This window comes from Parambassis ranga, chromosome 8, assembly GCF_900634625.1.
Source record: "Parambassis ranga chromosome 8, fParRan2.1, whole genome shotgun sequence".
Taxonomy (NCBI): domain Eukaryota; kingdom Metazoa; phylum Chordata; class Actinopteri; family Ambassidae; genus Parambassis; species Parambassis ranga.
Window position 1 is genome coordinate 3007037 of NC_041029.1, and position 27414 is coordinate 3034450.

At 46.4% G+C, this 27414-nt stretch overlaps 1 protein-coding gene across 1 annotated transcript in view; it reads left to right on the forward strand.

The window, feature by feature from the left end:
* grin2aa (glutamate receptor, ionotropic, N-methyl D-aspartate 2A, a) overlaps window positions 1–8553 on the forward strand; it is a 90246-nt gene extending 81693 nt beyond the window's left edge. Inside the window, exons 11-14 of the mRNA XM_028411202.1 lie at window positions 406–495; window positions 1488–1585; window positions 4300–4538; window positions 5962–8553. Of these exons, the coding sequence (XP_028267003.1) occupies window positions 406–495; window positions 1488–1585; window positions 4300–4538; window positions 5962–7914 (2380 nt within the window). The 3' untranslated portion in view covers window positions 7915–8553. The remainder of the gene's footprint in view (window positions 1–405; window positions 496–1487; window positions 1586–4299; window positions 4539–5961) is intronic.
* Window positions 8554–27414: the final 18861 nt, after the last annotated feature.

Here is a 27414-nt window from a genome sequence, read left to right on the forward strand (position 1 = left end):
TGTGGTTTGTGTGTGGTGTGTGTGAGTGGTGTGTGTGTGTCTGTGTGTGTGTGTGAGTGGTGTGTGTGTGGTTTGTGTGTGGTGTGTGTGTCTGTGTGTGGTGTGTGTGTGTGAGTCTGTGTGTGCGTGTACACAGAGGCAGAGTGAGCCTGTAAATGTTTGTGTCTGTCTAAAGTTTGTTTAGGTTGTTCATGTCCCTCTGAGGTCCAATCATCGGTGAAGCGTGCTGTATTGACCCGCCGCCGCCCCCCTGCTGTGTCCTCTCTGTGTTTGGTCACGCTTGGGCTGCCATCCTCTTGGAGACAATTTACCACTTCACATTCTAAAAAAAATTTAAAAAAATCAGGCACTCTCGTGCTTTCTGTTTCCTCACCCCTCCATCTGTTGTCCCTCCGTCCTTTGCAGCAAACTGGACGCCTTCATCTACGATGCCGCGGTGTTGAACTACATGGCCGGCAGAGATGAGGGATGTAAGCTGGTGACCATCGGCAGCGGGTAACTACAGACTTTTTCGGAGTGTGATTGCTGGCACATTTTACCACTGTGCACCATACTTTCCTTAACTTAGCAAACTTGTAGCTCCGAACTGTAGTAAGGAACCTGGTTTAAAGGATTAGCTCCTCCCATTAGCCTGATGCTAACTAGCTTAGCATGCTGAACAGGGAGAAAGTAGGAGGACAGTTACCTGTTTTTAACAACTACACAGATAGCACAGTTAGCTGAGGTCCAATGATACAAAAGGTTGAAAGAAATAAAGTGGTTTCCATAGCAACAACATGTAAGTGACCCATAAGACGGCCGTCCTCAAAGGGCACGGCTCAGCCGGTAACACTTAACATATTAAAGCAGTTTAAAGCAGGTTATTTATAAAAAAAAAGTGCAGAGTTGTTGCTGAGGCTCGGGTGGAGGTCACCCTTCATCTAAGCATGCCTCCATGGACAGACACAGGCCCTCTGCACCGCCCCTCCTCCTCCACCTCTCTTTACAGGCAGGCAGGAGAGACATTCAGCTCCATGGAGTCAGCAGAGCGCTGGCGACTTTTACACACCGGATGATTCCGCTCTGCCGTGGTTCCCTACACGCCTCCACCCTGCAGGAACAAGCGCTTGAGTTAATAGTTGAAATTCTTGGTGGGAAAAAATTGATGCAACGATAACTTCCTGTTACAGAAACATGCTCGCACTCCGTCAGCTGTAAAGGCAGACTGCACCCAGTCATTAACATGTCTGACCCTTTTTACATGTAGCTCTGTGTACTGGACGGAGCTTTGTTTAGCTGTGGATGAATGTCCACCGTCTCAGCACAGTGTTAAGGTTTGTTTATCGTATATCTGTGACCTCATTTCCCACTTCCTGACATTTCTGTGCATCAGCATGCATAAGGAATCTCCTTAAAGAAGTCTGTAATCACAGTGACATCATCTGGAGAGATAAAGGTTAAAATATTTGTTTAAAGGTTAAAATATGTCCGTGTGTGTGTGTGTGCAGCTACATCTTTGCTACCACGGGTTATGGCATCGCTCTGCAGAAAGGCTCCTACTGGAAACGACAGGTGGATCTGGCCATCCTGGCCATCATCGGAGACGGTGAGAAAAACACACACACTACATCCTCAAAGGATACATTGTTCCTCGCCAGCATTGTAACTCATGTTCACACAGACACACACACACACATGTGTGTTCTGTCAGCACAAAGAGAAAGCAGTGAAGTATAAATAGTTGTTTGATGTTATTCTGGACACGAAAGCTGCTCTAAACAGAGGGCAGAGTGTGTAAGTTATTCTAATGTATTCCTCTCTGCAGCAGATCGGCGTGTGTGTGTGTGTGTGTGTGTGTGTGTGTGAACCACCACATTCCTTTATTACAGTAGCCTCAGAAGTTTTTACATAAACAATCTCCTGCTGCAAACACAGAGAGAGAGAAAGGCAGACAGCCGCAGCTTTTAGTGACAGCTTCATTTCCATTTTACATCGGAGCGTTTTGCTGACGCAGCTGCTCGCAGCCACTCACATTAAGTGCACTGAAGTTGATTAAATGAACATCGGTGTCACAAGAATCCTCCGCGAGCAAATCTTATCAGGGCCAGCATCTTTTTGTTTTCTGCTGTTTGTTGATCCCAGCTGCAAATAGTAATGTTATCTCTGCACGGCGCTAATAGCTGCAGCGCTCCTGAAAACAAACAAACCTGAGAGACAGAGGGGGGAGGGAGGGGGAGAGAGAGGGTGAGAGAGGGGGGAGACAGAGAGGGAGAGAGGAGGAGAGAGAGAGGGAGGGGGGAAGAGAGGGGGAGGAGGACAGAGAGGGAGAGAGGGGGAGAGAGAGAGGGAGGGGGGAGAGAGGGGGAGACAGAGAGGGAGGGGGAGGGAGAGACAGAGGGGGGGAGGAGACAGAGGGGGAGAGGGGGAGAGAAAGAGGAGGAGACAGAGAGGGAGAGAGGAGGAGACAGAGAGAGAGAGACATGAAGACAGCGTCGGCGTGATGGTCAGCAAGGTCAGAGTGAAGACGGGGTGAGAGGAAGAGGAAGAGGAGTGAGTGTCAGGTAGAGGGAGGAGGCAGCTCTGATAGATGGCAGCAGGTTGGTGTCCTGCTCCATCAGACACAGAGTGGGTGGAGAACTCAGAGAGTCTCAGTCAGAGGGAGACGGACAACAGACACAACTCATGTTCCACCTGTACTGTTTCTGTTTCACTTCAAGTCACCTTTAAGATCTCCAGGTGTTCATGCAAAGAAACGAAGAGAAAGAAGTCATAATGGACATGTTCAGATATTAAAGGTTCATTTACAAGAGCTCTGATATTTAAAAAAAGAAAAAAACTTTGTTGATTCAAAATCTACTAGAAAAACTTAAATATTTATTTAAATATTTACATTTAAAGGTTTTGACAACATGTTCTAAATGTGTTCTGGTTATTAGTTTTCTATTTGAAGGAATAACAGCTGGACGTCCTCTGAGCTAGCTGTAGAGCTGCGCTGCGTGCAGGTAAAGGTCAAAGTTCAGAGTGTTTCAGGGTGGATCTCTGAGAGCTACAGGAGGAAATGACAACAAACCAGCAGCAGCATGTCATAGCCAGTGTAGCTCCTTATCCTACAGAGCCTCCTGAACTGCTCCGGGGTTTTTCCTCCACTCTCACGTCTTAAAATCGATGTTTCCTCCTTGCTGCCTCAGACGGAAACATTTCCAGACGTCCTGAAAGTTACAGCTTGTAGTCACTCGTGTTCCAGCTGACTGCTCACCAGCCGTCTGACTGACTGCTGAGGACAAAATTTGAATTTCAGCAACACTTCCCCCTGGAGTCCGGCAGCCAGCCGCTCCCCACAGCTTTCCCCTCCAGTGCACTCCATCTAAAAAACAGAAGGAGACAAAGTGACCTGTTGACACCTAAAAGCTGTCATTCATCTTAATTCACTCCTTCCAGGCGGGTCATAATGTCGTTACCACAGATGAAGCGTGTCTGCGGCTGTATTTCAGATCTGACGTGAGACAAATCGTACCAAAGGGTTAATGATGTTTTAGAGAGAGACGCCGAGCCGAACACCACCGTGATATTTGTCTTTCCCCACCAGCAGCCTTAGTTATCCGGCCCTGAATGACAGAGATTGGATTAGCCACGCGCCAAATGTCACCGAGAAGGCCGGAGAGAGAGGGAGGAGGGGAGATAAGGTCTTTGTTGCTCTCCACCTTTCTTTTATTAACACTAAGGAAACAATCTGACCCATCAGGAGGCACAGATGGGACTGTAAGACCCGCTGACACCCAAAGAAACATTCAAACAGTTAAAAGGAATATTCACCCGTAGCTACACATTTTAAAACGGACTTCAGAGGAAGGACCAGTGCTACCTCACACTGCTAGCTAATCTGCTGCTAATCTAGGTTAGCCAGCTAGCTAGTGTTGTTTATATTGCAAGCACTGTGTGCTTAAAGCTCCCAGCTGCAGCTTAGCTTAGCTTAGCTTAGCTCACAGGCTGTTGTTATCTGACATTTTGCGACTCTTGTTGTTCATCAGGTGACATTCATCATACACACACCTGTCAGCCAGAAAAAGACACATCTATGCTAATCTAAGCTAGCAAGCTAACTAGCTCGTTATTTTTAGAAACAGCCATCCTGAGCTTCAAGCTGGGTTAGTTCTAAATTTAGCCTGTTCATGTAGCGTTCCCACTGTTAAACCTTGTTGAGAAGAGAACTCACCTGTAGGCACATATAATTACTCTCACGGCCAGCAGGGGGAGACAAACATTCTGCACTGTGGCTTTAAAACAAATGTGAACCTTTCTGACTTGGTGTCATATTTCCAGGTGAGATGGAGGAGCTGGAGGCCCAGTGGCTGACAGGAATTTGCCACAACGAGAAGAACGAGGTGATGTCCAGTCAGCTGGACGTGGACAACATGGCGGGGGTCTTCTACATGCTGGCCACGGCCATGGGCCTCTCCCTCATCACCTTCGTGTCGGAGCACCTTTTCTACTGGAGGCTGAGATACTGCTTCACCGGCGTGTGCTCCGGAAAGCCCGGGCTGCTCTTCTCCATCAGCCGGGTAAGAACAGAACCTGCTGCAGCCTGACGCAGGATCAAATGTGTAATCGCCACAGCAGAAAGAGGCCACTGAGCATGCTCACATGTGGCTGTGTGAATCTGAGCCTGCGGTGGTCTGACTGGGTTAACAGTGGTCATGTTCAAAGCTGTGAGGTGCAGAGAAGCACTGGAACTATACTGGGGGCTAATGCTGCATTATTGGGGTCAGACAGGCCTGTCTTACTTCCTTTCTATCAGCAGAATAAGAGAGCAGAGCACACACACACACACACACAGAGCTAAACTAAGAAACTGCAACAGAACAGAAGGAGGGCTGCACAATGGAGGGAGGAGAAGGAAGGATGGGCGGGGGGATCACGAGGCAGCCCTGTATATCGACCAAAATAGATCCTAATTGCAGCATGTTTTTTTGGGTGAAATCACGGCAACCCACGCTAAATCAATTTATCCTCTCATTCAGCTGAAAGGTCAGCATTCTGCCTGCTTTTGTGTGAGAACAGAAGACATGGACGTGCATCCCTAAAAGCACTGCAGTGTCTCTGCTGCACTATTTTTTTAGTAGTTACCAGAGGAGGGAAAAACTTTTAGGGAAGAACTCCTTAGAAAGAGCCATCTCCCATATTCAAACAGAACAAACAGCCAATCAGATTCCTCCATTGTCTTTTGGATTATTACGTTAAATCAATAAAGTTGATGATCCTCACAGGTGTAGTTCAGCAGGATCACCTTCACTAATGAACTCCACTTTATGATGTTTGAAGCCTAAATATGATCACCAGAAGTTAAAAGCTAATGCTACGCTATAAACCAACTACAGCACGGTCACATGACTACAACCTCAGCACCACCAAGTTCACCGCTCTGACCTCTTCTACAGTACAAACACCTTGATAACGTTTAATGACATCATTTGTAGTCTTATTTAGCCACATGCTAACATTCGACACACACACACACTGAGGGGACAGGAAGTGCTAACGTGCTAACATGTGTCTGGGTGTCGGGACTGGCTGAGTGAGGTGAGTACTGAGTTTAAATGGTTTGTTCCTGCAAAATAAAGTTTGTTCCAGCGTTCACAGCTGTTCTGTGGGATTGATGGAGCTGCTTGTTTCACAGCGTTGCATCACGTTTGTCCCTTTAGAAAACACAGAGTGGCTGTTCTTTAGGGTTGTGATGGACAGATGCTGCTGCTGGAGAGTGGAGAGTTGTGTGGATTTATTCTGCAGCATCTTTAGCCAACCAAATGTGGTCGTTTAGAGTATTCACGTCGTAAATACAACTTCTGGAGGAATGTGGAATTTATGACTGTTTCACTGCCAGCTTTAATAAAACAGAGCAGAGATACAGTGTCAGGCTGACGTAGATCACTCTTCTGTTTGTCTTCATTTGCTTCCTTCTTTTCTCCTCCTTGTGTCTGTGTGCAGGGGATCTGGAGCTGCATCCACGGAGTCCACATTGACATGAAGAAAAAGACAGATCTGGACTTTAGCCCCCAGGACAAAATGCTAAAGCTCATTAAGTCGGCCAAACAGATGACCAACATGTCTAACCTGGGCGGCTCCCGCATGAACTCGCCTAAACGGGAATTCATGCACTCAGCTGGTCCCATGATCATGGACATGATGGCAGAGAAGGGCAACTTCATCTACGCCGACAACCGCAGCTACGCTCCCAAAGACATGATTTATGGGGACACGGGGGACCTGCAGTCTTATCTCGCCAACCGCCACAAAGACCACCTCAACAACTACATCTTCCAGGGAGGTCAGCACCCGCTGACTCTGAATGATGCCAACCCCAACACAGTGGAGGTAGCCGTGAGCGCTGACGCAGTCCAGACCAACGCCAAGCCGCCCCGGACGCTGTGGAAGAAGTCGGTGGACACGCTGCGCTCTGTGCCACCTGGGCCACCTCCGATGCCCGACATGCTGATGCCAGACCCACGAATGTCGATGAAGACACAGCGCTACCTCCCCGAGGACGCGGCCCACTCCGACATCTCTGACTGCTCCAGCAGGGCAGCCTCCTACAAGGACCCAGAAAACAACAAGCACCTGAAACCCAAGGACAACTTAAAAAAAAGATCGGTGACGTCAAAATACCCAAGGGACTGCAGTGAGGTGGAGCTGTCCTACTTAAAGACTAAGCAGGTCACCGGAGCCAACCAAACCGGGAGAGGAGGAGGGGGAGGAGGAGGAGAGAAAATCTACACCATCGACTCAGACCGAGAGATGAGCCTCCATTCAGACCCTGTTCATTATCGCGAGAGCCGTGGCCTCGCAGCCGATGATTTGGATTACCCTGAAATCTACTCCGACCACAGTGACAACTACAGGAAGTGTGAGCAGCCCATCATCCACCTGAACTCATCACCTTTGCATCACACAGACTCAGATATGCTGCCAGACCCGGCTTACTCCAAACACTACAGCCTGAAGGAAAAAAACCTGTCCCCACATGAGTCCATCGACCGCTACAAACAGACACACTGCCGCTCCTGCCTGTCAAAAGTCACCACCTCCTTCCCAACTAGTGGGTCCTACCCCCCTGCTTCTGCATCTGCTACCCGCTCACCATATAACCGCTGTGAAGCATGCCTCCACACAGCGAACCTCTACGACATCAGCGAGGACCAGCTGCTGGCAGACCCCTTGGTCAGCCCCACCATGCACCACCAGCAGCAGCAGCAGCCAGACGAGATGTTTGGCCTGTACTGGCCGCAGACAGACGGGCCGCACGTCCAAAAGAGAAACCGCTTGAGGCTCAGTCGTCAGCACTCCTTTGACAACATCATGCTCGAAAAGCCAAAGGACGTAGACCTGGGCCGACCCGCGCGCAGCGTCAGCCTCAAGGAGAAGGATCGCTTCTTGGACTCCGCCTCTGACTCTCAGTACGCGAACCTCTTCGGCATGCGTCCCTACTCTGGCAAACTGTTTGGCAGTGGGTCCAAATCAATGCTGTTTAACCACAACCTGGAGGAGAGCAAGAGGAGCAAGTCCCTGTACCCGACCCATGGCTCGGATAACCCTTTTCTTAGCCACTCGCTGAGGGAAGACACCAGCAGCAGACTGGTCCATGGGCGGAGCTCCTCTGATATTTACAAACAGCTGGCGGTGTCTTCTCCTGCGGCAGCTCTAGGAGCCCCCATCAAAACACGCAACGATGCGAACAATCTCCGCTCCTCTGTTAAATCCACCACTTCATACTGCTCACGGGACGGGCGGATAGCTAATGACATGTACAATAAAGAGCATGTGATGCCTTACTCAGCCAATAAGACTAGTGCTTACCCAGCCCCACGTGGCGTCCTAAACTCAGCCCAGTTCAGCAATAGACGGGTGTATAAAAAAATTCCCAGTCTGGAGTCAGATGTTTAGTTGATGTAAGAAATGATGTGTTCTCTCCTTCTTACTCCTCCTCTCTGGGTTTGTATTATAATTTATCAACTATGTGGTCCACTTATGGATGCCATAGCCACACCATGTTTTTCTTCTTCTCTTCAACATTGTAATCCAAAAGAACTTGTGCCCGCTCGGGTGTGGCGGTATTACTACTACTCTCTTTGCAGATGATATCATCATTTCTGTCCATTCTCTCTCATGTACCAATGAGTTGGCTGCATTGCCAGCACTCTGCCATAAGGTATCCTGGTGTGAATGGGGGGTGGTGAGGTGGTAGGATACGACACCGCCCCATCAGTGGGGCAGAGAAGGTTTGAGTGACAGGAACTCCTGCTCAGGAAAGAGTTGGTTTATTATTTGGAATGAGGGCGGGACCTCTGGAACCTCCACCCACCTGCCTTCTCCCCCTCTTATTTTACCTTTCCACCTCCACTGGCAACCAGGATGAGGTGAAGGAGATATGAAGAGGGTGGAGGCGCCACACCGAGCTCGGATTGTCAGGCTGGCTACACATCGATTTTACAAACATGTGAGGCCACAAAAATCAGTATTCTGCTGATATTTAACACAATTAATATACAGTTTATGAAGTTTATACAACAGTTTATAAATCATAACATTTCAACAGCTTCTAAATTTAGCCTGTGCATGTTTCAGGCATGTTTTAGCTAACACTGAGGAGGCTATGAACACTTCAAAACAAAACCTTTAATGCATAAACCTGATTCACTGTCAGCACCACAAATCACCAGATTCTGTCTGCCGTGCTCATCCAGTAAAGACACTTCTAAAGTGTTTAGATCTGATGGTGCTGCCGCCATCTTTACGTGTTCTTTTGTCACTATTTGCTGTAGGAAGTCAGACAGTTGATTCATAAACACCTCCTTTAGCTCCACAGGATAAAACAGTACTACTCCCAACACAGCTCCTGTGTGTGGAAATGATTCCACACATCTCCCACTTCTCACTCTGATTGGCTATAGCTATAGGCATTGATCAGACTAGTAAAATAACTGCACACACATGAGGTTTATTTCAATAAACGATTGGTCGTGACAAGCCTCAGATTGAGCCAAAATCTTCTGATGTGTAGCCAGGCTTGATGCTGTCAAACATGGCGGCTGATACACCTGGCAGTGGAGGCGGGGAGGAGGCAGGTGAGTGGCTGTGAGCGGTCAGAGAAACGTAGGTGCTATCAATGAGTAATGTTTACAGATAAGAGGACAGACTGACGAGCAGGAACACCTGATGGGCATTTCATCTGTGGCGCTGCACATAGAAAAATAACTGCAAAGTATTGCTTTTTTATTCTATTGAACTATAAGATTTATGGGGGATTCTGGCATCTGGATCCTCCTCTGTAGGACTTTAGTGTTTGCTTATTTGGTAGCACAATAGCCATTAGTTTTTAAAAACCTCTCTCCCACATTTGCTTTAAAAAAAAAAGCATAGCTTACAGAAAAATACCATCAAGAGTAGTAGATTATTTTGCATGTGTTGATTTCTTTCTGTGAGAAAATACACACATATACACATATTTTACATGTTTCTGAATGGGCTGGAGGGAGATTTGTACAATCCAAACTTTGACCCTTGACCTTTGTGCTTAGTAAATCTGCCATGGCTGCAAATGAGCAAGAAAAATGGCAGAAGGGGAGAGAGCAAGAAACAGGGTAATAGCTTTGAAAAACACTAACGATTCCTTCCTTCCTTTCCTTCTTTTCTTCCTCCCTTCCTCCATCAACACACACCACCTTATTACTTTGGGTTTTTTGTAAAAAAAAACGTAGCAGCGCTCTGTTGTTTTAACTCCAGCTGGGGATTGTGTTAAGACCTGTTGACCTACAATCATCCAGAGGACTGCTAGGGATGGATCCCTTGTTTACGGTGTTAGTGGTGTTTGGGTGGAGGAACCATGTGTCCATCTCAGTGTGGCAGAAGCTTGAAGTTTGAACCCGATTATTTATGCATCTGTTTGTTTGTTTGTTTGTTTGTTGACACACATGGCCACTTTTCTTTTGTCGCACCACGCTGTGCAGAGCGTGCAGTCAGAGAAAAAAAAAATCTCCATCTTTACTGATTTGCTTGATTGATTGGATTCACAAAGCCAAATTTAATCCAATATAATACCTCAGGATGATTCTGTGGGGGAGCAGTAGCAGCAGGACATGACGTGCCGCAGGAATTTTTTTTATAAAAAAATTAATTTTAAAAACAAGAAAAAAAAAAAAAAAAAAGAATTTGTAGCGGCCGCAAACTTTTCTCCTTTTGATGTTTACCAGTCCAAGGTCTTCCAGTTCGGCTCTCTGCCTGAGCTCACGCAAAACCCACGTACAGAGAGAAGACGAGGAAGAGGAGGAGGAGCTGGTAGTTTGTGGTTCTGGGTGTCAGGCAGGATCCTCTCTCTGTCCTCCTCTCCGTGGTTTTTCATGGCAGGCGGCTGCGTTTTAGCCACTGTGTTTGAATGGAAGCTCCATCTTTAAACAGCCGCCGCCATGTCGGCCTTTTCTACTCTTGGAATACTGCAGTGAATCTCTCCTCAGCTTTACCCCTACGTTGACTGACGAGCAACGTTTGTCCTTTCTTTGCATCTTATCTGCATATTTATGATTATCATATTTATCTCCACATGCTGCTTGCGTGAGCTGAACAATATGCACATGTAAAAAAAAAAATATCAGACGGCACCCTTTTATGAACTCATGTTCAGTTTGTTCTACTTTGACAGAACTGTCATGTAAACTGATGCTGTTTTACGTTCAAACACACACACACACACACACACACTCAGACACACCCTTGTGATGACAACCCTGCTCTTTTTAATGGCAAAAATGTATTTCAATTCATGATAAATAATGAGGTGATGGCATGCAACCCCAGATGTAACAACTTTAATGTTTTCCGTTTCTCTTTCTGTTTGTTACTTCTGTTATGATGTTATGATCACTAATGCGTTGTAACCAGGTGTGAGTATATACATATTTGAGAGAGAGAAAAAAATTATCTGTGTTTAACACGACGATAGAAGATGCTGCTGCTGTTTTGAGGGAGACGGCGAGGACCCTGACCCCCAGCGCAGCCTCCTCATTGGCCAACAGGTAGTTATCAGGCGGGTCAGGGTGGGGTCAGGGCTCGGCTCGGCTCGGTTGTTGTTGGCAGGACATCCTTGCTCTTCCTCCGATGGCAGGTGAGAATCTGTGTATCACCAGCTCTGCTTCTCTCTTCCCTCTCCTTCATGTGTAGTCAGGACTTCAACTGTAAAGAAGATAGAAGAAAAAAAAAAACAAAGCAACCCTCTACTCTGAGTGTGCTTTCCCTCCAAAGATACGAGACCTCTTTCTTTATGGTTTGCTGTAAGAATAGAGCTTTTTTTTAAACTAATACTTCCTCAAAGACTTTTAAGGAACTATTTTGAATATATTTAGAAATGACACCTGTATACATCGCTTGTAAATTCATACTGGAATACATCATCATGGAGAATTATAAATGATAAAGAGTAAAAACAATATTTTTTGTGTGAATTTCACAAGAGCTCTTCTGTACAGTGGCACTGTTTATCTCTCTCTCTCTTTCTATCTCTCTCTGTAGAGCGACTAGAATAAAATTTCACCATTCACAAGGCTCGCTGTCCTGTCAACATTCACAGTGCACACACGACACTACCTTCCTCACACAACAGCCACTGGGTCTCAAACTTTTTAAGAACGTATGCTACGTACCCATAAGTATGTGCACGTGTACCACCGGGTTGGAGTTCAGGTCCTGAGTTCACATGCCACTCATCCCAACATGCCTTTAGTACCTCTGTGGACAACACACATATAGCTGCATGCCAGTGTGTGGACAGCCAGCCACCATGTTAGCTGACCTTCATTTTTCTGGTTCTTGTTCAGCTGCTTTATAGACTGGCTGAGCTGGTCTTCCATCGCTCAGATTACCTCTGAGCTCCCCTCCAGCCTGTTAACACCACCACCAGCTCCATGTGTGGTTACCTGTGGTGTGCCTCAGGGTTCAGTTATAGGTCCTGTTTAGTTTTAGTTTAGCCTCCACTTGGGCCAGGAAGCCATCCAACATCACAACATGTCCTCCTGGCTGGCCTTCATCTTTCTGGATGCTGTCTGATCTCAGGTCTGTCTGGCATCAGGTAGAACTGTACCTCACATTTTAACCCTTTCATATTTTGGGGGGGCTCCATTCATCCTGGACTGTATCCTAGAGCTCGTTATGAGGCAGGAGGTTGGACACTGAGACTTCTCGGACATGTTCCCTCCTCAGCTCCACCTTTTTGTACATGTTTGGATGAACCTGGACTATACTTTATTGATCACCAGGGGGAAATTCAGGTAACCTGCAGTTAAACATGCAACACAGCGTGTTGTCGATAGCTTCTAGCCAACTAAAGAGACTAAACCATGAGAAAATGACACACTCCTGCAGAATATTTCCCCCCTTCAGCTTTTCACTGTAAAAACACAGCAGGGTGTGTGCAGCCACGCTCATTACATTAAAACAAGCCCACACACAGTTTTATGTAATTCTGACTGCCCGGCTCAGAGGCGTGCTTCAGGATGACTGACAGCCTGTGTTACTGCATGTGATTGGTGAAGAACTAAAGTGGTTTCTCTTCTTCTGCCCTTTGGCCTTCATTTCAGCTTTAACAGCCTCCTAAGAGCGCAGCAGCAGAGCCTCCTTATCGCTGTCCTTACTGAGGCTCCAGCTCAGACAGGGACACCTGGCCTGATGTGGAACATGTATGCTGCACACAGGGAGGGGCGGTAATTGAAATGGGGGTGTCGTTCATCAGATCACAAGGCAGGCAACAGCAGTGTGGTTCAAACGGAGCAGTGCACTGTGTGTGTGTGTGTGTGGAACAAAAAGACTGTGGCCGATCATTCTTCTTCTGCTGAGAAAGGAGAGAAAAGAGCACTCGTTTATTTTGTCATTTTCTATTCTCGCCTTCGGTCAGAAAATCCCCCCCCACCCCATCTGCATTCAGGGAGGCAAACAACTGGCCCTCTGTGTGTGTGTGTGTGTGTGTGAAAGAGATAGATAGAGAGAGGATGTTTGAAGACGTGACAGTCTTCAAACATCCTCTCTCTCTCACACACACAAACTTTATCTTTATATGTTAAAGACATGGTCTGATCACTGAGAGGATCAAAGAGCTGCACTTCACTACAATTACATACAGCTACCTTCATATACCTTCATTGGTTTATTGAGTGAGGCTGAGGAGCATTTATAATGTTAAATAATGGACACAATCAGTTTAAGATGGTGAGGTGATGGTGAGTTAGCTGCAGTGAAACCTGTTCCTGTCATTTTAACATTTTTATTTTCTTTTTTCTAATTTTTTCTTATAGAGTTGTGATTCTTATTTTGCAGCTTCATTCTCAAATTGTGTGCCATTGTATGTGTTGTTGTGTGTGTGTCATTGTGTGTCCTGTTACCTCTCACTTTGTCTCCACAGCTGCTCTTGTACGATGTTATTTGGTGATGACATGTGAAATCATCCTGATGAGGCCTCTGACTGGAACATTAACCGTGTGTGTGTGTGTGTAGCAGGAGTGTCATTAAGTTGCTGTGTCGTGCTCTTTGTGGACGTGATGTGAGTGTATTGATCTGTTCTGGTTGTGTGATTACAGCCCTCAGGGTGTAATAACACTAAGAGCTCTAAAGACACACAGTCTGCCTTCTAACAGTCATACGCTTGGGATCTGACTGTACAAGCACAAACTCAGGATCAGCACAAACTCACAAACTCATGAAGTGATGTTGACCTTTGCCTGCTCAGGCGCTGAAGGAAACGTTACGTATCAAATGATGAATCTGCATTCTGGGTTTTTGGCTGTGAATATATCAGAAGGGATCATGACTGGATGAGTTAAATCATTCTTTCTTTGTTGGAGGTGATTTTGTTGACATCACTGCAGACACGGCTAGGTGTGTTTGGTTTTTAGGTCTCGGAGGAAGGTACCTGTGTGTCTGTGGCCAGGTGCTAGCATGCAAATAGAAAATAAAACAGGACCTAACACTGAACCCTGTGCTACACCACAAGCAATGTGAGACTTTCACCCTGACAGATCCAGTTTAGCTTTCTCTATCCTTTACATGTGGAAGATATTTGTTCATTTCTGTTTCCTTATTCCAGCATATTAATCATAAACTAGAGCCGCTCATTGAATCCATGATTCCCTGCTTACATAAGTCTGCGTCTTACATAAGCCCAGGACAGATAGCCTTTGGTTTGTTAAACAAAGTGATATCTAACTAAAAAAGTTGCCCAGCAAAGATCTTCCCTGACATTTTTTTAAAAACTCCGTCTCCTCCTCCTCCTCCTGGCAGCGTGATATCAGCCTGAGGAATCCTGTCCTGGCTGACAGGAACAAGCTGCAGACTCTGTCCTGCTTTATGTGTCCTTCAGCACCGAGTCTCTGCTCCACTTTTTCCTGCAGGTGAGAGTTTCTAAACGTGTAAAAGCCAAAGTGAGCGCATGATTCTGAAAGTGCATATTCTGTACAGAAGACAGAGTCTCTCATGCAGAGATAATAGATAAAGTGAACATCAAAATAATGAAGATGAGTTTTTTTTCCCCTCTCTGCTGGGAATGAAGAGAACAGAGGGAGAAAAGAGCCCATGGGCACGAGCAACAAAACACGCAACCACAGCCCAGCGTAGGATAACATCTGCGTGTGTGTCTCTGATTCTGAGCGAGGCGAGGTACAGCTGTGTGTAATGCAATTTTTTAAGGGGGGGGTTAACTCATTTGTCTTGGCAAACAGTTGTGCTCACTCACTTTCTTCTTCTGGATCCTGAAGTTGACCTATCAGTGTTGTGCATCTCCATAAAGGGCCATAAATCATCGCAGGTGTCTGTAGCGCGCCTGCAGGTAATTAATTGCTGTGCTGTTTGAGCCGAGCTGAGCTGAGTGCACTGCAGGGATGAGCCTGGGATAATGTGCACTGGCCTTTTGTTCTGCAGCAGCGACTCCGGGGAAAGAAAAACAGATCGATACACGACCAGAAGACTTTTAACAAGATATTTATCATGTTGTTACAACATTTGAACTTTATTATTATTTTATTTTATGATCCCAAAATAAATTCTGCATAATGTGACCTCCTGAGGCTGCCTCTAGACCAGAGCCATCTAGCCTCATGTTAAGGTTGTGTTAGCTGGAGGAGGAGGATCTTCAACAGCTTCCTAAAGACACAGGGACGCGCAGGGCTGGTAGCACTGGGTCGGTTCTTCCACCATCAGGAAGCTGCAAATGAAAACAGTCTGGACTGCCGTTACCGACAATAAACTGCAGCGTTACTGTTGAGCTCATCCGAGCAGGCTGTGTGGGAGCTGAGAAGTTTCTTTGATGAGAGGGGAGGCCGAGGAAACCTATGTAAGTACTGACTGGCTGAGGAAGAGGACACCTTCAGGGTAAACCAATCAGAGGCAGAGGGGGGCATTCACACACACACACACACCAACGAAGAAGCACACATGCTGCTGTGTTGAGTCCAGCGAATCTGAAGGTAGAAAGCAGGAATGTATATGTGACGTGTGCGTTATGTGCAGAAACGAGCGTTATGTGCAGAAACGAGTGTTTCCACATCTGTCATGAACAGTTCAAACCTAATGAAGTGCCGCTCATCGTCACAGCTTCGACATGTTCGCAGCACAGACCAGCTGATAGCAGCACAGACCAGCTGATAGCTCTGCTGACAACGACAGAGCCACCACATCCAGATCCAGCTGATGGTATAAGTTACTTTTATAATGATGTAACTCAATTACTAGTTCAGTTACTCTTTGGGAGAGTTAACTAGTAACTATAACTAGTTACTTTTTTAAAGTAACCAGACCGGTCATAGTGACCGTCAAGTTAGCTGGTTGTCAAATTGTAATTTGACAATAATTGTAATTAAAGGAGAGACACGCTGAGACAGTGATCTCATCAGGCAGGAATGATAGATAGAGCTGGGCATCGTCTGCATACTGTGTTACAAGAAGCTGGTAATCAGGCCCACCGAGGTAGTGAGGGAGTAGAAGGTGTGAAATGTGAAATCTTAGGCAGGCAGCCGGTGGATTCGAGGTACGCAGGTAGTGGGAGCTTCTTATGGATGGAGGAGATGAACAAAATAGTTTCTGCGCTGATATTATTGAGGTAATGTTGTGCCGTCCACCAGGAGGGGTAAAACTCTCCAGAGTCAGTGCACAGCAAAGTTAGAAGATTTCCTTCCACGGCTCATATATTTGGAACACATTTGTTCAGAGTTTCTGTTTGTCATGACACCTTTGACGTATTCTCCTGTCTCTGCAGTCAGCAGGCGGCAAAAGTGGTGAGAAGTGATGAATGTTTAATGCTAACAGGCAGAAGAAGAGTGAGCCGGTTTCTGTGGAGATTCAGCTCCACGCAGATGGTCCATGTTTATCTTCCACATCAGGTCTGAGAGGACAGCCAGCGATAAGGATGAAAGGAGAGTCATGTTTTGGGTGGAGGCGTGTGTGTGTGTGTATGTGTGTGTGTGAATTAGCCGGCAGGCAATACATCTGAATAGCTGTCCTAGATACCCAAATAAGTCTCATCAAATAATTTTACTTTACAATTGCTCTGTCGGCAGGGACGAAACAAACACACACACAGAGTCACCGTCATCCTCTCCCATCCCGCCCACTTCATCATGGCGAGGTGTGTGGTCAGTGCATGTTGAACTTAAGGACAAGAATGTGTCACATGATTCCCATAATGCAATGCTTCCTCAGTGTCTGCAGAGGTGTGTGTGTGTTGTCAGGGAACCACAGCGGGCGTTCTTTGATTGTGTTATTTAAGCACTCTGATTCTCTATGTGCAAACATTTTAGGCTCTCACACACACACACACACACACACACACACACACACACACACACACACACACACACACACAGCCAATTAACACCTCAGCCTCCCTCTGGTATGCCGCAATCAGGTTGATATTTTTAATCAAACATGAGTACTCACATAGCTGCACACCTGCACCGTACCCATTCATACCACACACACACACACAATGTGATCTGAAATCATCAGAGCTGCTTTAGCAACAAGTAATTAGCCTGTGTTAGTGATTAGCTTGATACACAATTAGCCTGCAGCCCGAGCGTGCTCGTTTATCAGCGTTTGAGAGGGCAGCCTGATGAGATAGAAACACTGAGGTAAGCAGAGTTACGGTGATCCACGGGAGGACACCTGCTCTCTGTTCATTTCAATTATTCAGATTCAGATTCAGTCAAACGCTGCTTAACGCTACGCCAGCCAATTAAACACACAGAAACACAGGGTGCATTTTAATACAGAGACACAGCAGTGGTCCTGTTCTGCTGGAGCACGACTCATTTTGAATTCTGAACACGCTCGGAGATGAGTTTATTTACTTATATCTGTGTGAACAGTCACTGCTGCTGCTGAGGTTTGTGTAAATTCAGCCTCTCTCCTCGTTGCTGAATGCTGTCAGACGTTTATTTGTGTTTGTGTAAAGAAACGACGTGGGAAAGGTGTGAGATGCCGAACTGCAGGCACGACGCTCTGTGTGGTTCTCTCTCATTTCCTTCGCCCCTCTTTCCTCTCACACTCCTTCTCATGTAGCTGATTTCATAACATCCCTCTCTCCTGTCTTCACACACACACACACACACACACACAGAGTACTTGTTGTTAGCCCAGATAAAAACTGCTTAGCCGTGCTCGGCCAGCCTGGTTATATAACACCATCACACTTACCCTGACTCTGGCTTGCCTCACAGTGATGGCACCCCTGGATGTGGATTTGTGTTTGTCTGTGTGTGCACGCCTCTGGGTGTGTGTGTGTCTGTGTGTGATATTGTGTAACTTTTCTCTCCACGGTTTCTGTGGGTGCAGGAGCCGGAGTCAGGTTGATGTGTGTTGGCACCGTCCCTCCTGCAGCAGCCACACGTCAGTGCCTTTGTGCTTGTTTGCTGAAGACATTCACATAAATCTGTTAACAGTTAGTGTGGAGGGCAACTAGTGAGGTATCAGAACACTTATTAATAAAGAAATATGACTCCATAAAAATGTCCTTGATCAAACTGCACAGTTACGCCCAGCGGGAGTGTTCTCTAACGGATGGCGACCTCTCACACTGACGGACATGATATATTTAAGTATAAAAATTCCCCCTGAGCTTCAACAGTCAAACTAAACGTCTAAATCGTAACACAGTTTCCCCGCTGTGGGACAAATGAAGGTTTTCTTAATCTTAAAGGTCGGGTAGGAGGTTTCATTCTGATGCACTTTTTGTTAAATTAGTGTAACTTCTCTTTACAATCCGATAGCAACCGATTAGTTCGGCAGTTTCAAATTAAAACAAAGAATATTAATCATCTGTGGAAGCTATAAAACGCTAAAAACATCAGCCAATCCTCCGAGGTGCCCCTGCACAGATTATTGGCTGGTTGTCACTCTCTTCCTGCTCTACGCGCACCAGAGAGGTACGTGCATGATGGCCGAAGTCACAGACCACAGCTCATCTTCAGCTAATACGTGTCCATGTGATTGGGAGGCGTGGCTTTGGGGTGAGCTCTGAGAGAAAGGGGCGTGTGTTTACTTTCGAAATCTGGCTGACTCTAACTGAGTTTTCAAAATCTCCTACCCTACCTTTAATTAATCTTAAACAGAGAAATCTTCTTCCAACCTGCTGTATGATGTCTCATAAAGTAAGAACTGTTTTCATTTTACCTCTCAGGCCTTTTTAACACCCAAACTAAACTTGGGGGCTCAATGTAGCCCTGAGCAAACCCCCCACCCCACCCCAGACTCCTCACTCAGACTCGTTGATCCCATGACTGGATGCTGTGATACAATCATCATCTTACTGTAAACAGAACATGATGTCAGGCAATTCTGTTAGCATATTTGTAGCCACGTGTGCTATCTGGTCCACCAAACGTGGTGATTTTTCAGGAGGATGCGTTGACCTGTCGCCATGACAACAATATTACCCATCATCTCTACCACCTTTAACACCTAACCTTAATCAGAACATCTGAATGCCTGAACGAAACAACTGGCGGTGTTTTAAAGCAGCAGTGTCAGATGATTGGTCCCATGATGATAGGGTTAATAATGCACACATCCTATTGGCTGAAGTTCATGTGAATGATCCTATAAGAAGACATAAAAATATGTTTCCTCACTGAGTGTGAATGTGAGCACCTGCAGTGTGTGAAATCATGGCAGGACATTCATGCCTGGTGTTGGTTTCTTCTAGGACTTCATCTCTAAAACCTTCTTCAGAGGATGAGGAGGACAAACCAGGTCTGCCTCACACAGTCGATCTACAATCCAATGTGAACTTGCATGTGTGTTTAACAGTGTCCCCGCCTGCAGGATGTGTCTCGGTGCCTTAGTCTCCACCGTCGCCCACACGCCCAAACAGATCAGGTACATGAATCCCATCTGACACAGAGGAGGAGGAGGTGAGGGGCGACGTGAGGATGAGGGGGAGAACTGAGGAACATCAGCAGCTGCTCTGAGCATATAAACCGAATAATAACTGTACAAACGCAGGCAGGAATGAAGCGTCACCACCTGTTAGAATCACGTTTCCCACCTCATCGTCTGTACAGTGGGATTATAATCTGATTTTTCACAGTTTAGACAGTGATGAGGAGATAAGGTCTGTGTCGCACTAGTGGAAAAATCTGATTTGTTCAAATCCTGCCAGCGAGATGAGTTTCATTACAGATTCCCCGCGGCGGTTTTTACCACAGATGACGCATCTGTTTCCCGAGCGTCCCACACTGCGAGGACAGGACTGAGGGAGGGAGGAAGGGAGGGAGGGATGAAAGGACCTGTGTGTGAGGCAGGCTGACTGTCACCCTGGATCCTCCCCACATGTGCTCCTGTTCCTGTGTACATATCATTGTCTCTGTGTGTGTGTGTCAGCACAGGCGGATGCATCACCGTCCATCATTCAGCTCATCAGCAGCTCAGCTCCACTGGACTGGAGTCAGAGCAAAGTTTTCTGTAGAGGTTTCACAATAGTTTCACCTCCAAGGATCACCACTGTTAAAAGGATGCTTGGCACCTGATTAGATGAACCATCTGTCTACCAGGAACTTCAGAGGATCTTTGAAAGCTAGCATGTAGCAGGAAATTCAAATTCAGTTTTTTCAATCATGAGAGATTCAGCGAACTGAATGAGAAAGAATTTATGAATACAATAATTGTAAATGTGCATTGGTGTTCTAGACCCCGTCATGAGGACCACATCCGAAAGGGGGGAAAGCTCGAGCGCAGGAGAGAGGAGGCCTTGAACTGCATGTTTCGGGAGGTGCTTGAGGTGGAGGAGGGTTGCCGGATTCGATCAGGAGGCTTTTACGCTATGATTGGGCAGGAGAGGGACGGATCGACAGCTGATTGGTGAGGGAGGTGCCATCTATTAAACAACTGACTATGTGGGAGGTCACTAGAGGGAGTGCAGTGCAGTGAAAGAGAGATAGTGCGAGGATGGTGGACAGGGAGAGGGAAGCGGACAGAGATAAGAGGTGGATGATGTGAAATAGAGTCTTCATGACTGAACTTACGCTGAGAGCTACATATAGCGCTTTTTACAGTCAGAATGGTTTCAAGGTGTTTTACAGAGACCCAGAGCCACCTTTAGAGCAACAGTGACAAGAAAACCCCCTTTAAACAGGAAGAAACCTTGAGCAGGACCTGGCTCATGCTCACATGTAGATAAATGGAGTAATAACTGAATTTTAAGTGTCTTGACACTTCCAGATGCCTCCTCTGGCTGGTGGTTAGATAACAAACCCAGCATTTCTGTGTGTGTGTTTCTCTGCTTTGCATACAGCAGCAGCAGCTTGTTTTGTACAGAATGCACCACTAAAGTGGACTAAAGCAGGTCCTGTTATCAGAATCAGACGTGTGTGTGCAGCCTCACACACCATCATTCTGTGAGACAAAAAAAAAACCGTTAAAAGCATTTAATCCTAAAAGTCAGAAGAAGCAGAGGGATGGAGGCCGCAGAAAGAATGAGAGCAAATTGCTTCTTCTGATGGAGGAAATGAGTCCTTTTATCTGCAACTGGATTCATATTCTACCTCTAAACGTCCAATAAACCCTCAGAGGGTGAGAGAAGAGAGAGACGAATGAAGACATGATGAAGCAGTGTTCAGGACTGAAGGTGTCCTCGGCTGCAGACGTGACGCTCTGACAGACAGACAGACAGACTCCTAGATGAGCAGCGGCGGTCTGTGTGGTGATGTGTCTGCAGCAGCTGCTGCTCTGTGGTGCTCTGGTTATTAACACATGCAGGTGAAAACACCACCAACAGAAACCACAGCAGCTGAGGACGGAGGCCTGAGGATGGACAGTCCTCTCAGTGGACAACAAAGATGTTCTTCAGCGTCGTGGAGTGAGGTGCAGCAGATTTATGTCCTTTAACTTTCTCTAACTGTCCTCTAACCCACTCCATGTTCTGACCCCTCTCAGACTCTACGCCTGGATGTGCTGTATCCATGGTGACAAATTATGACAAATTAATGGTCACACAAGTGCAAAAAGAAACACACAACATGACAAAAAAGAGACAGACAGACAGAGCTGAATGAGACAGACACACCTGCTGCTGGCTGACTTTATGAGGTGTGATCAGTGCACGTCGGACAGCAGCGTGCACGGCTGATTATCCATGTTATCCATATCTTTGGACAGAAGTGTGTTGCTTGGCAACAATCCCGGCTGCATGTATTCACATAAATGCACATCATCAGATGAGGAGCTGTGGTCAGTCAGGCTGTCAGCTGCTTCAGTCCTGATGATGAACACCTGGTGTGAAGCACACACACTGTTCCAGGACATGTCAGCTGTCCGTCAGGGCGTCTTTAGCAGAAAAACAATCGGTTACTTCTCACCAGAATAGACTGATGCTAAACACTGTTAGCATTAGCCCCTTCGCTCAGCTGTTACATGTCACACCTTTTCTTGGCAGCCATATTGTGGTTGGTCTCTTGTGTTGCAGCACCACGCTGTGCTCTGGCCTGCCTGCTGTCATTGGCTGTTGCAGGTAGTCAGGAGCAGTTCTGTCATCACACACTTGAGGAGTATTTGGACAAATTATCTGCTGCGGCGAGCCTTGGCTCAGGCCACGCCCCCTGATAGTTGGAGGTGAATGGGGGCTAAAGTCGTCCTGTGTGTAGCCAGCCTTAGAGCCAGCCTTTCAAATACACTTAGAGAGAACAAAGACCTCCAAACCCCAAAGCAGTCCCTGTCAGAAAATGCAAATGTGGTGAAATACTCAGCTGGGTGCAGCTCGTCTCATTTTAAACATAAAAGTCTGATTTTCAGGGTCTGCTGGAGCCACATGGGACCACCTTTCATAAGGCTTCCTCAGCTGGATTCTGTTCCACTTTAGCACAGCCTTCCTCCCATAAGTGAGTGTTCTCTGCCTCAGACATAAAAACTGCTCCTCTGTGTGAGAGGAAGTTTGCAGAGTAATGAGAGGACGGGCCCTCTCAGCTGGGACGGTCCTGCCAACTTCTACTCGTTTTGTCACTGCGGCGGAGCGGCAGAAGTTTGGAGCAGCATAAGCAGCACAGAGACCATCAACACCCGCTGAAACCACATCACTGAGCTCTGACTTTGACACTTCCTGTGTCTGCATCATAATGAGCAGAAGGAGGAGGAAGGAGTTTGGTGAATTACATGGGTGCTCAGGAACAGATGCAATGACAGACAGCGTGTGATCTCCTCATAAACCTAACCAGGTCTAAACAGCCCTGCTTGTTCAGGATAGAGAGGTCAGGTCCTTCCACTGGACCACATGAGATCTTGATTCTAAAACAATACGACCTGGGGTCAGTGCAGAGAGACGGTGCTGAGAGCAGCTGCATCACTTGGTGTCTGGTGCTCTTTGTGTCATGATGTGTGGTTAGCATTAGCCTTTGTTTTTCACTGTTTCACTGTTAGTTTGTATTGTCCTGGTTTGTTTCCTGTGTATCTGTGTGTGTCTGTGGTTTTCATGCGTTAGGCCTGAACTTTCTACTTCCTGTGTTCATTCTAGCCTCTGTTCTTTAGGTTAGGTTCCGTCATTCTTGCCATGTTTTGTTGTTGTTTTTTGTACGTTTTTTTTTTAGACTTTTTGAAACATTTATTAAACATTATGTTTAATGAAGCCCTTTAGTTTGACTTCAGCCCTGAGGTCTGTGTTTGGGTCCAAAGGGGGGCAGGCAGGGGGCATCAGGGACAAAACCACCTCAACTGGCTCCTCTCACTGCTCTACTTCAAGCAGCATTGTATCATGCTGGACCACATATAATAACAGACAGTAACTGCACATTTTAAGCTGTGCATGTAACTTTCCCCTGCTTGAACTCATCTGAAGGTACTTGCATGTGCTTTTGTGGAGGCGGGCTGGGATGGCGTCATTTTCTCTCGTTAAGTTTCATTTTCATGTCACTCATACACTGTTTGGTAGATCTCTAAACCTCCCCGCCCTCTCGAAGTGTGATGTCAGTGAGATATTATATCACCAACATCCCAGTCTGCAGACGAGCCTTTGTTTTGTTTTGAACATGTCAGACGGTAAATGAGCAGCTAGCTTCATGTTTCCTGTATGAGTCACAGCTTAAAATGGCCTCCTCAGCGAATTCACTCCATAACAAACAGTTTATCCTATAGAACAGGCCATCTGCACACACACACACACACACACAGAGCTGAGGGCTACGCTGCAGCAGACAGCTGAGGGTAAACAGTGTGTTGGATGTGATGCTGCTTGGCCTCTAACCTGGCTCTGGGGACCGACGCGCTTCCTGTGGGTAATACTGTACACTGTTTGTTAGCAGGCTCTGTGATCCGCCTTAACTTAAGAGTTGGAAAGAGGACAGGGTGAGCACACAGCCAGGAGCCACGGCGTGTCAGCATTAATAACAACACGCAGCGAGGCCAGCATACATGCACAGACCAACACCCAGGGCCTCTGTGTGTGTGTGTGTGTGAGGGCTGCAGATAATCAACTCTCATAAGGTTGAGTGGAAGATGAGCGCTGACCCCGTTTCACCTGGCCTTCCCTCTCTAGCTGCCCGCTCCTTCCCTCTCTATCTCAGAAGAGCTTACGCAGGTCTTTTGTAACACTTGAGGGATACTCGCTCCGCTCGCTGTCACTTAGCCAACACTTTGCTCCAGTGCTGAATTTTTTATCAGCAACAAATTTTCTGTGGAAACAGAAAACGCTGGCTCACACTTTTCCCGTAATGTTTGGCATGCTGGACGTACACTCCACATAAGCCCAGCCAGTGTGTGTGTGTGTGTGTGTGTGTGTGTGTGTGGTAAAATGTGTTTATCTGTGTACAGTGTGTGCCACTGCAGAACAAAATGACAGTGTGAGCAGCTGAAGTGAATCCTTCCAGAACGAGTCATCACTCAATAAAAACAGGATGATTAGTGTCATTAAAATAAAAAACAATAAACTAATCAGTGTTTTCTATGTTTGCATTATTGATTGATTGTCCATGATCAATCAGTATTGATAGTATAGTATATTTTATGGACAGACCAGTGGTCCCCTCAGCCTCTCTCCTGTTGTATCCGTTTCTTGCCTCCTCCTCCCTCGCCTCTCTCACTCCTCCAGTTTTTCAGATGTATGATTCATGCTTCTAGCGCTGTGACGGAGACATAAATATTTTACTAGAACCAAATGTAATTTTTCTGGAGAAAAGAAAATGGAGGATGGAGGAACTTGGAGGAAAATGAATGTCAGGAAGTGGAGGCAGGATGAAGCTGTTGAGGAAAACGTCACAGATCAGATCATTTTCAGTGAGCGGTGAAGAGACGATGAACCACCAGAGGAGGAGAACCTCTGCTCTCATCTAACATGCTCCAGGTGTGCTTCCACTCCACACACTGCCATCACTCTGTGTGTGTGTGTGTGTGTGTGTGTGCTCGTCCTGAAGCCTTCCTCACTCTTCCTCTTCCTCATGCTTTGTTGCACATAGAAATGTTCAAACATCTGGCAGCCGAAGCAAACCCAGACACATGAAAGTAGGAGATCCTAATGTAAAGATCATTCATGTAAACATTTGATTATTGCTCCCACAGACTTTATTTTGAATACAGCAAATATTTTACAGAGAATTGCTGCAGATAAACCTGACATTTGTACATTTTGTACATTTTTGCTTTTTTGAAGATTACAGACAAATCTGAGATTAATGTTAGAATTCCAACACTAAAGACAAGCTGCAAGACTACAGATGAGTTTAAATGGTCTTTGTCAGAGCCGTGAAGTTCTTTACAGTGCTAAACCTCTTCTACAGTAAACCAGTGTTACCCTGAAAGACTAAATAAAACTAAAGAGCGCACACACAGGTACAGTATACCTGTGTGTGTGTGTGTGTGTGTAGGTTTGTGTGTCAGTGTGTAGGTGTGCTGCAGCACCAATAGTGAGATGTCAACGGGGACCAGAGTGACTGACGGCTAATGGGGAGAAAGATGATGATCAGCCAATAGAGAACAGATGGCAGCAGAGGATAACTACACACACACACACACACGCTGCCATGGTACAAAATGATTAGTCTATCAAGGGCACCTTGTGATACTGGAAAATATGGGAATGTGCACGCACGCACACACACAGTATCTGTAAATCAGATGATGCTGACTCAGTTGGATTGTCAATCAGGCTGCAGCCTGTCTTGAATACTAAACCTGGATGTAGCAGTGAAGATGGTGTGAGGTGAAGCTGCTCTCTGTCTCACACCACATTTTTTCTTTAATTATTGTTCTGTCGCAGCTTTTCTGCTGCTCTGCTTCCGCTCACCTCTGACTCACAAAGTTCATAAAACCTGTTTATCATCACAACATAACTGTGTGAAGGGACTGTGTGCTGGTGCAGGAGTGAGCGATCAGAGTGTGGATCAACTCTTCACTGCGAAGGTCGAAGAGCTGCGAAACCCTCCAGGGAGAGAGTGAGCGAGGGAGATGGAGAAATGACGGCAGATTAACAAGAGTGAGAGGAAGGTGAAAGGGAGATATTAAAAGAAAATATGAGAGGATGAAAGGATCAAAAATATAAAGGAGGAAACCAGAGGTGAGATACACAAAATAAAGGAGGGAAAAGGACAGAGGGGGAGGACTGTTCAGAGCAACAATTTGTGTCTTTGTCGGCTGAATTATGCCAGAATTCCATTTGAATCTGAGTAACAGTGCCTGCCTGCACAGGTTCTGCTGTGTGATAAGGCCTGATGGATCGGACCGATCCGGCCGTCATCTCGCCTCCTGCATCAGGAAACAGATGGAGGCGTGATGCTCGGCGCTCATCTGCATCCACGCGACATAATCTCTGGTTAACACACAGATTACACAGCGACTTAGCCCCCTTTGCCACTGTGACCCTGCTAAGCCATGCTAACGCTAATAGCTAATAACCGCCTCACACTGTGCAAAGCTGAGTTCCCCCTCCACCTTGTCATCATCACTCCATCTTTCCCTTCACCCCTCATTCACCTCTCTTTGTTCGTTCTCTCGGCTTCGCCCCCATCTTGCTCCTCTCTCTGTAGGGGTGTCATGGCTTCTCCGGGACGTGAGCAGAAACCCAGATGTCTGCACTGACTGCTACTGCTGCTGGAAATTAGGTCATGACGAGTGAGAAACAAGGAAAGGAGATAAGAGGAAAGTAAGACGGAGGAGGAGGAAGAGAGGAAAAAGGCAAAAAGCGAGAGAAGAATGAGAGGGGGGTAAACAAAGGAGAGAATAAAAGCACACAAGATGCTAAATGATTGATGATTACACTGTGTGTTTTTCCTGCTCTTTTTAATGTTTCTGCCAGCGAGCACTAAGTGAATAAACCTGAACCGTCTCATGTCCAATAGTTTATCAAGCATTAGTGATGGCAGGGTGCAAAGATAATGTGGTTAACATTAACTAGCAGAGGAAGCATGCTGTCTGCTGTTAAATGGAAGGAAGGAGAAACCGTCTTAACCGTCTGAGGACCAAACAGGTGTGCAGGTCTTCCTGCCGGCCCCGTTGATCCCACCTTTGCTGTCTGATGTCTTCTGGCTGCGGAACATCAGACAGAGCGACCTCTGCGCTGACGGCTCATCCACGTCTGTTGTTGTGACAGTTTGCAGACCAGCTCCCGGTGAGTGCCGTCTTCTGTGCAAACAGCCTTCATTTCTCTGCTGAGCTCCTGCTACTCTGCTCTTTTCTGGAACAGAGCTCACATGTTTGTCTTCCTAATAAATAAAGGTAAAAAGGAAAAGTGCTTATTCTCCCTCTCTCCTCTATCCTCTCTCCCTGCTGTTCTGTTTTAAATGATTATTGAGCATCTTTAACTACAAGTTCAACTACTGAACTGATTCAGTGCTGCAAGTCTTACATGTTGACTAGTTAAATTCCAGATGCATTACTTATTAACTAGAAGCTCCTTAACTCCTGGACTGCTTGTCTTTTAGTCTGACTGGGTAACACGAA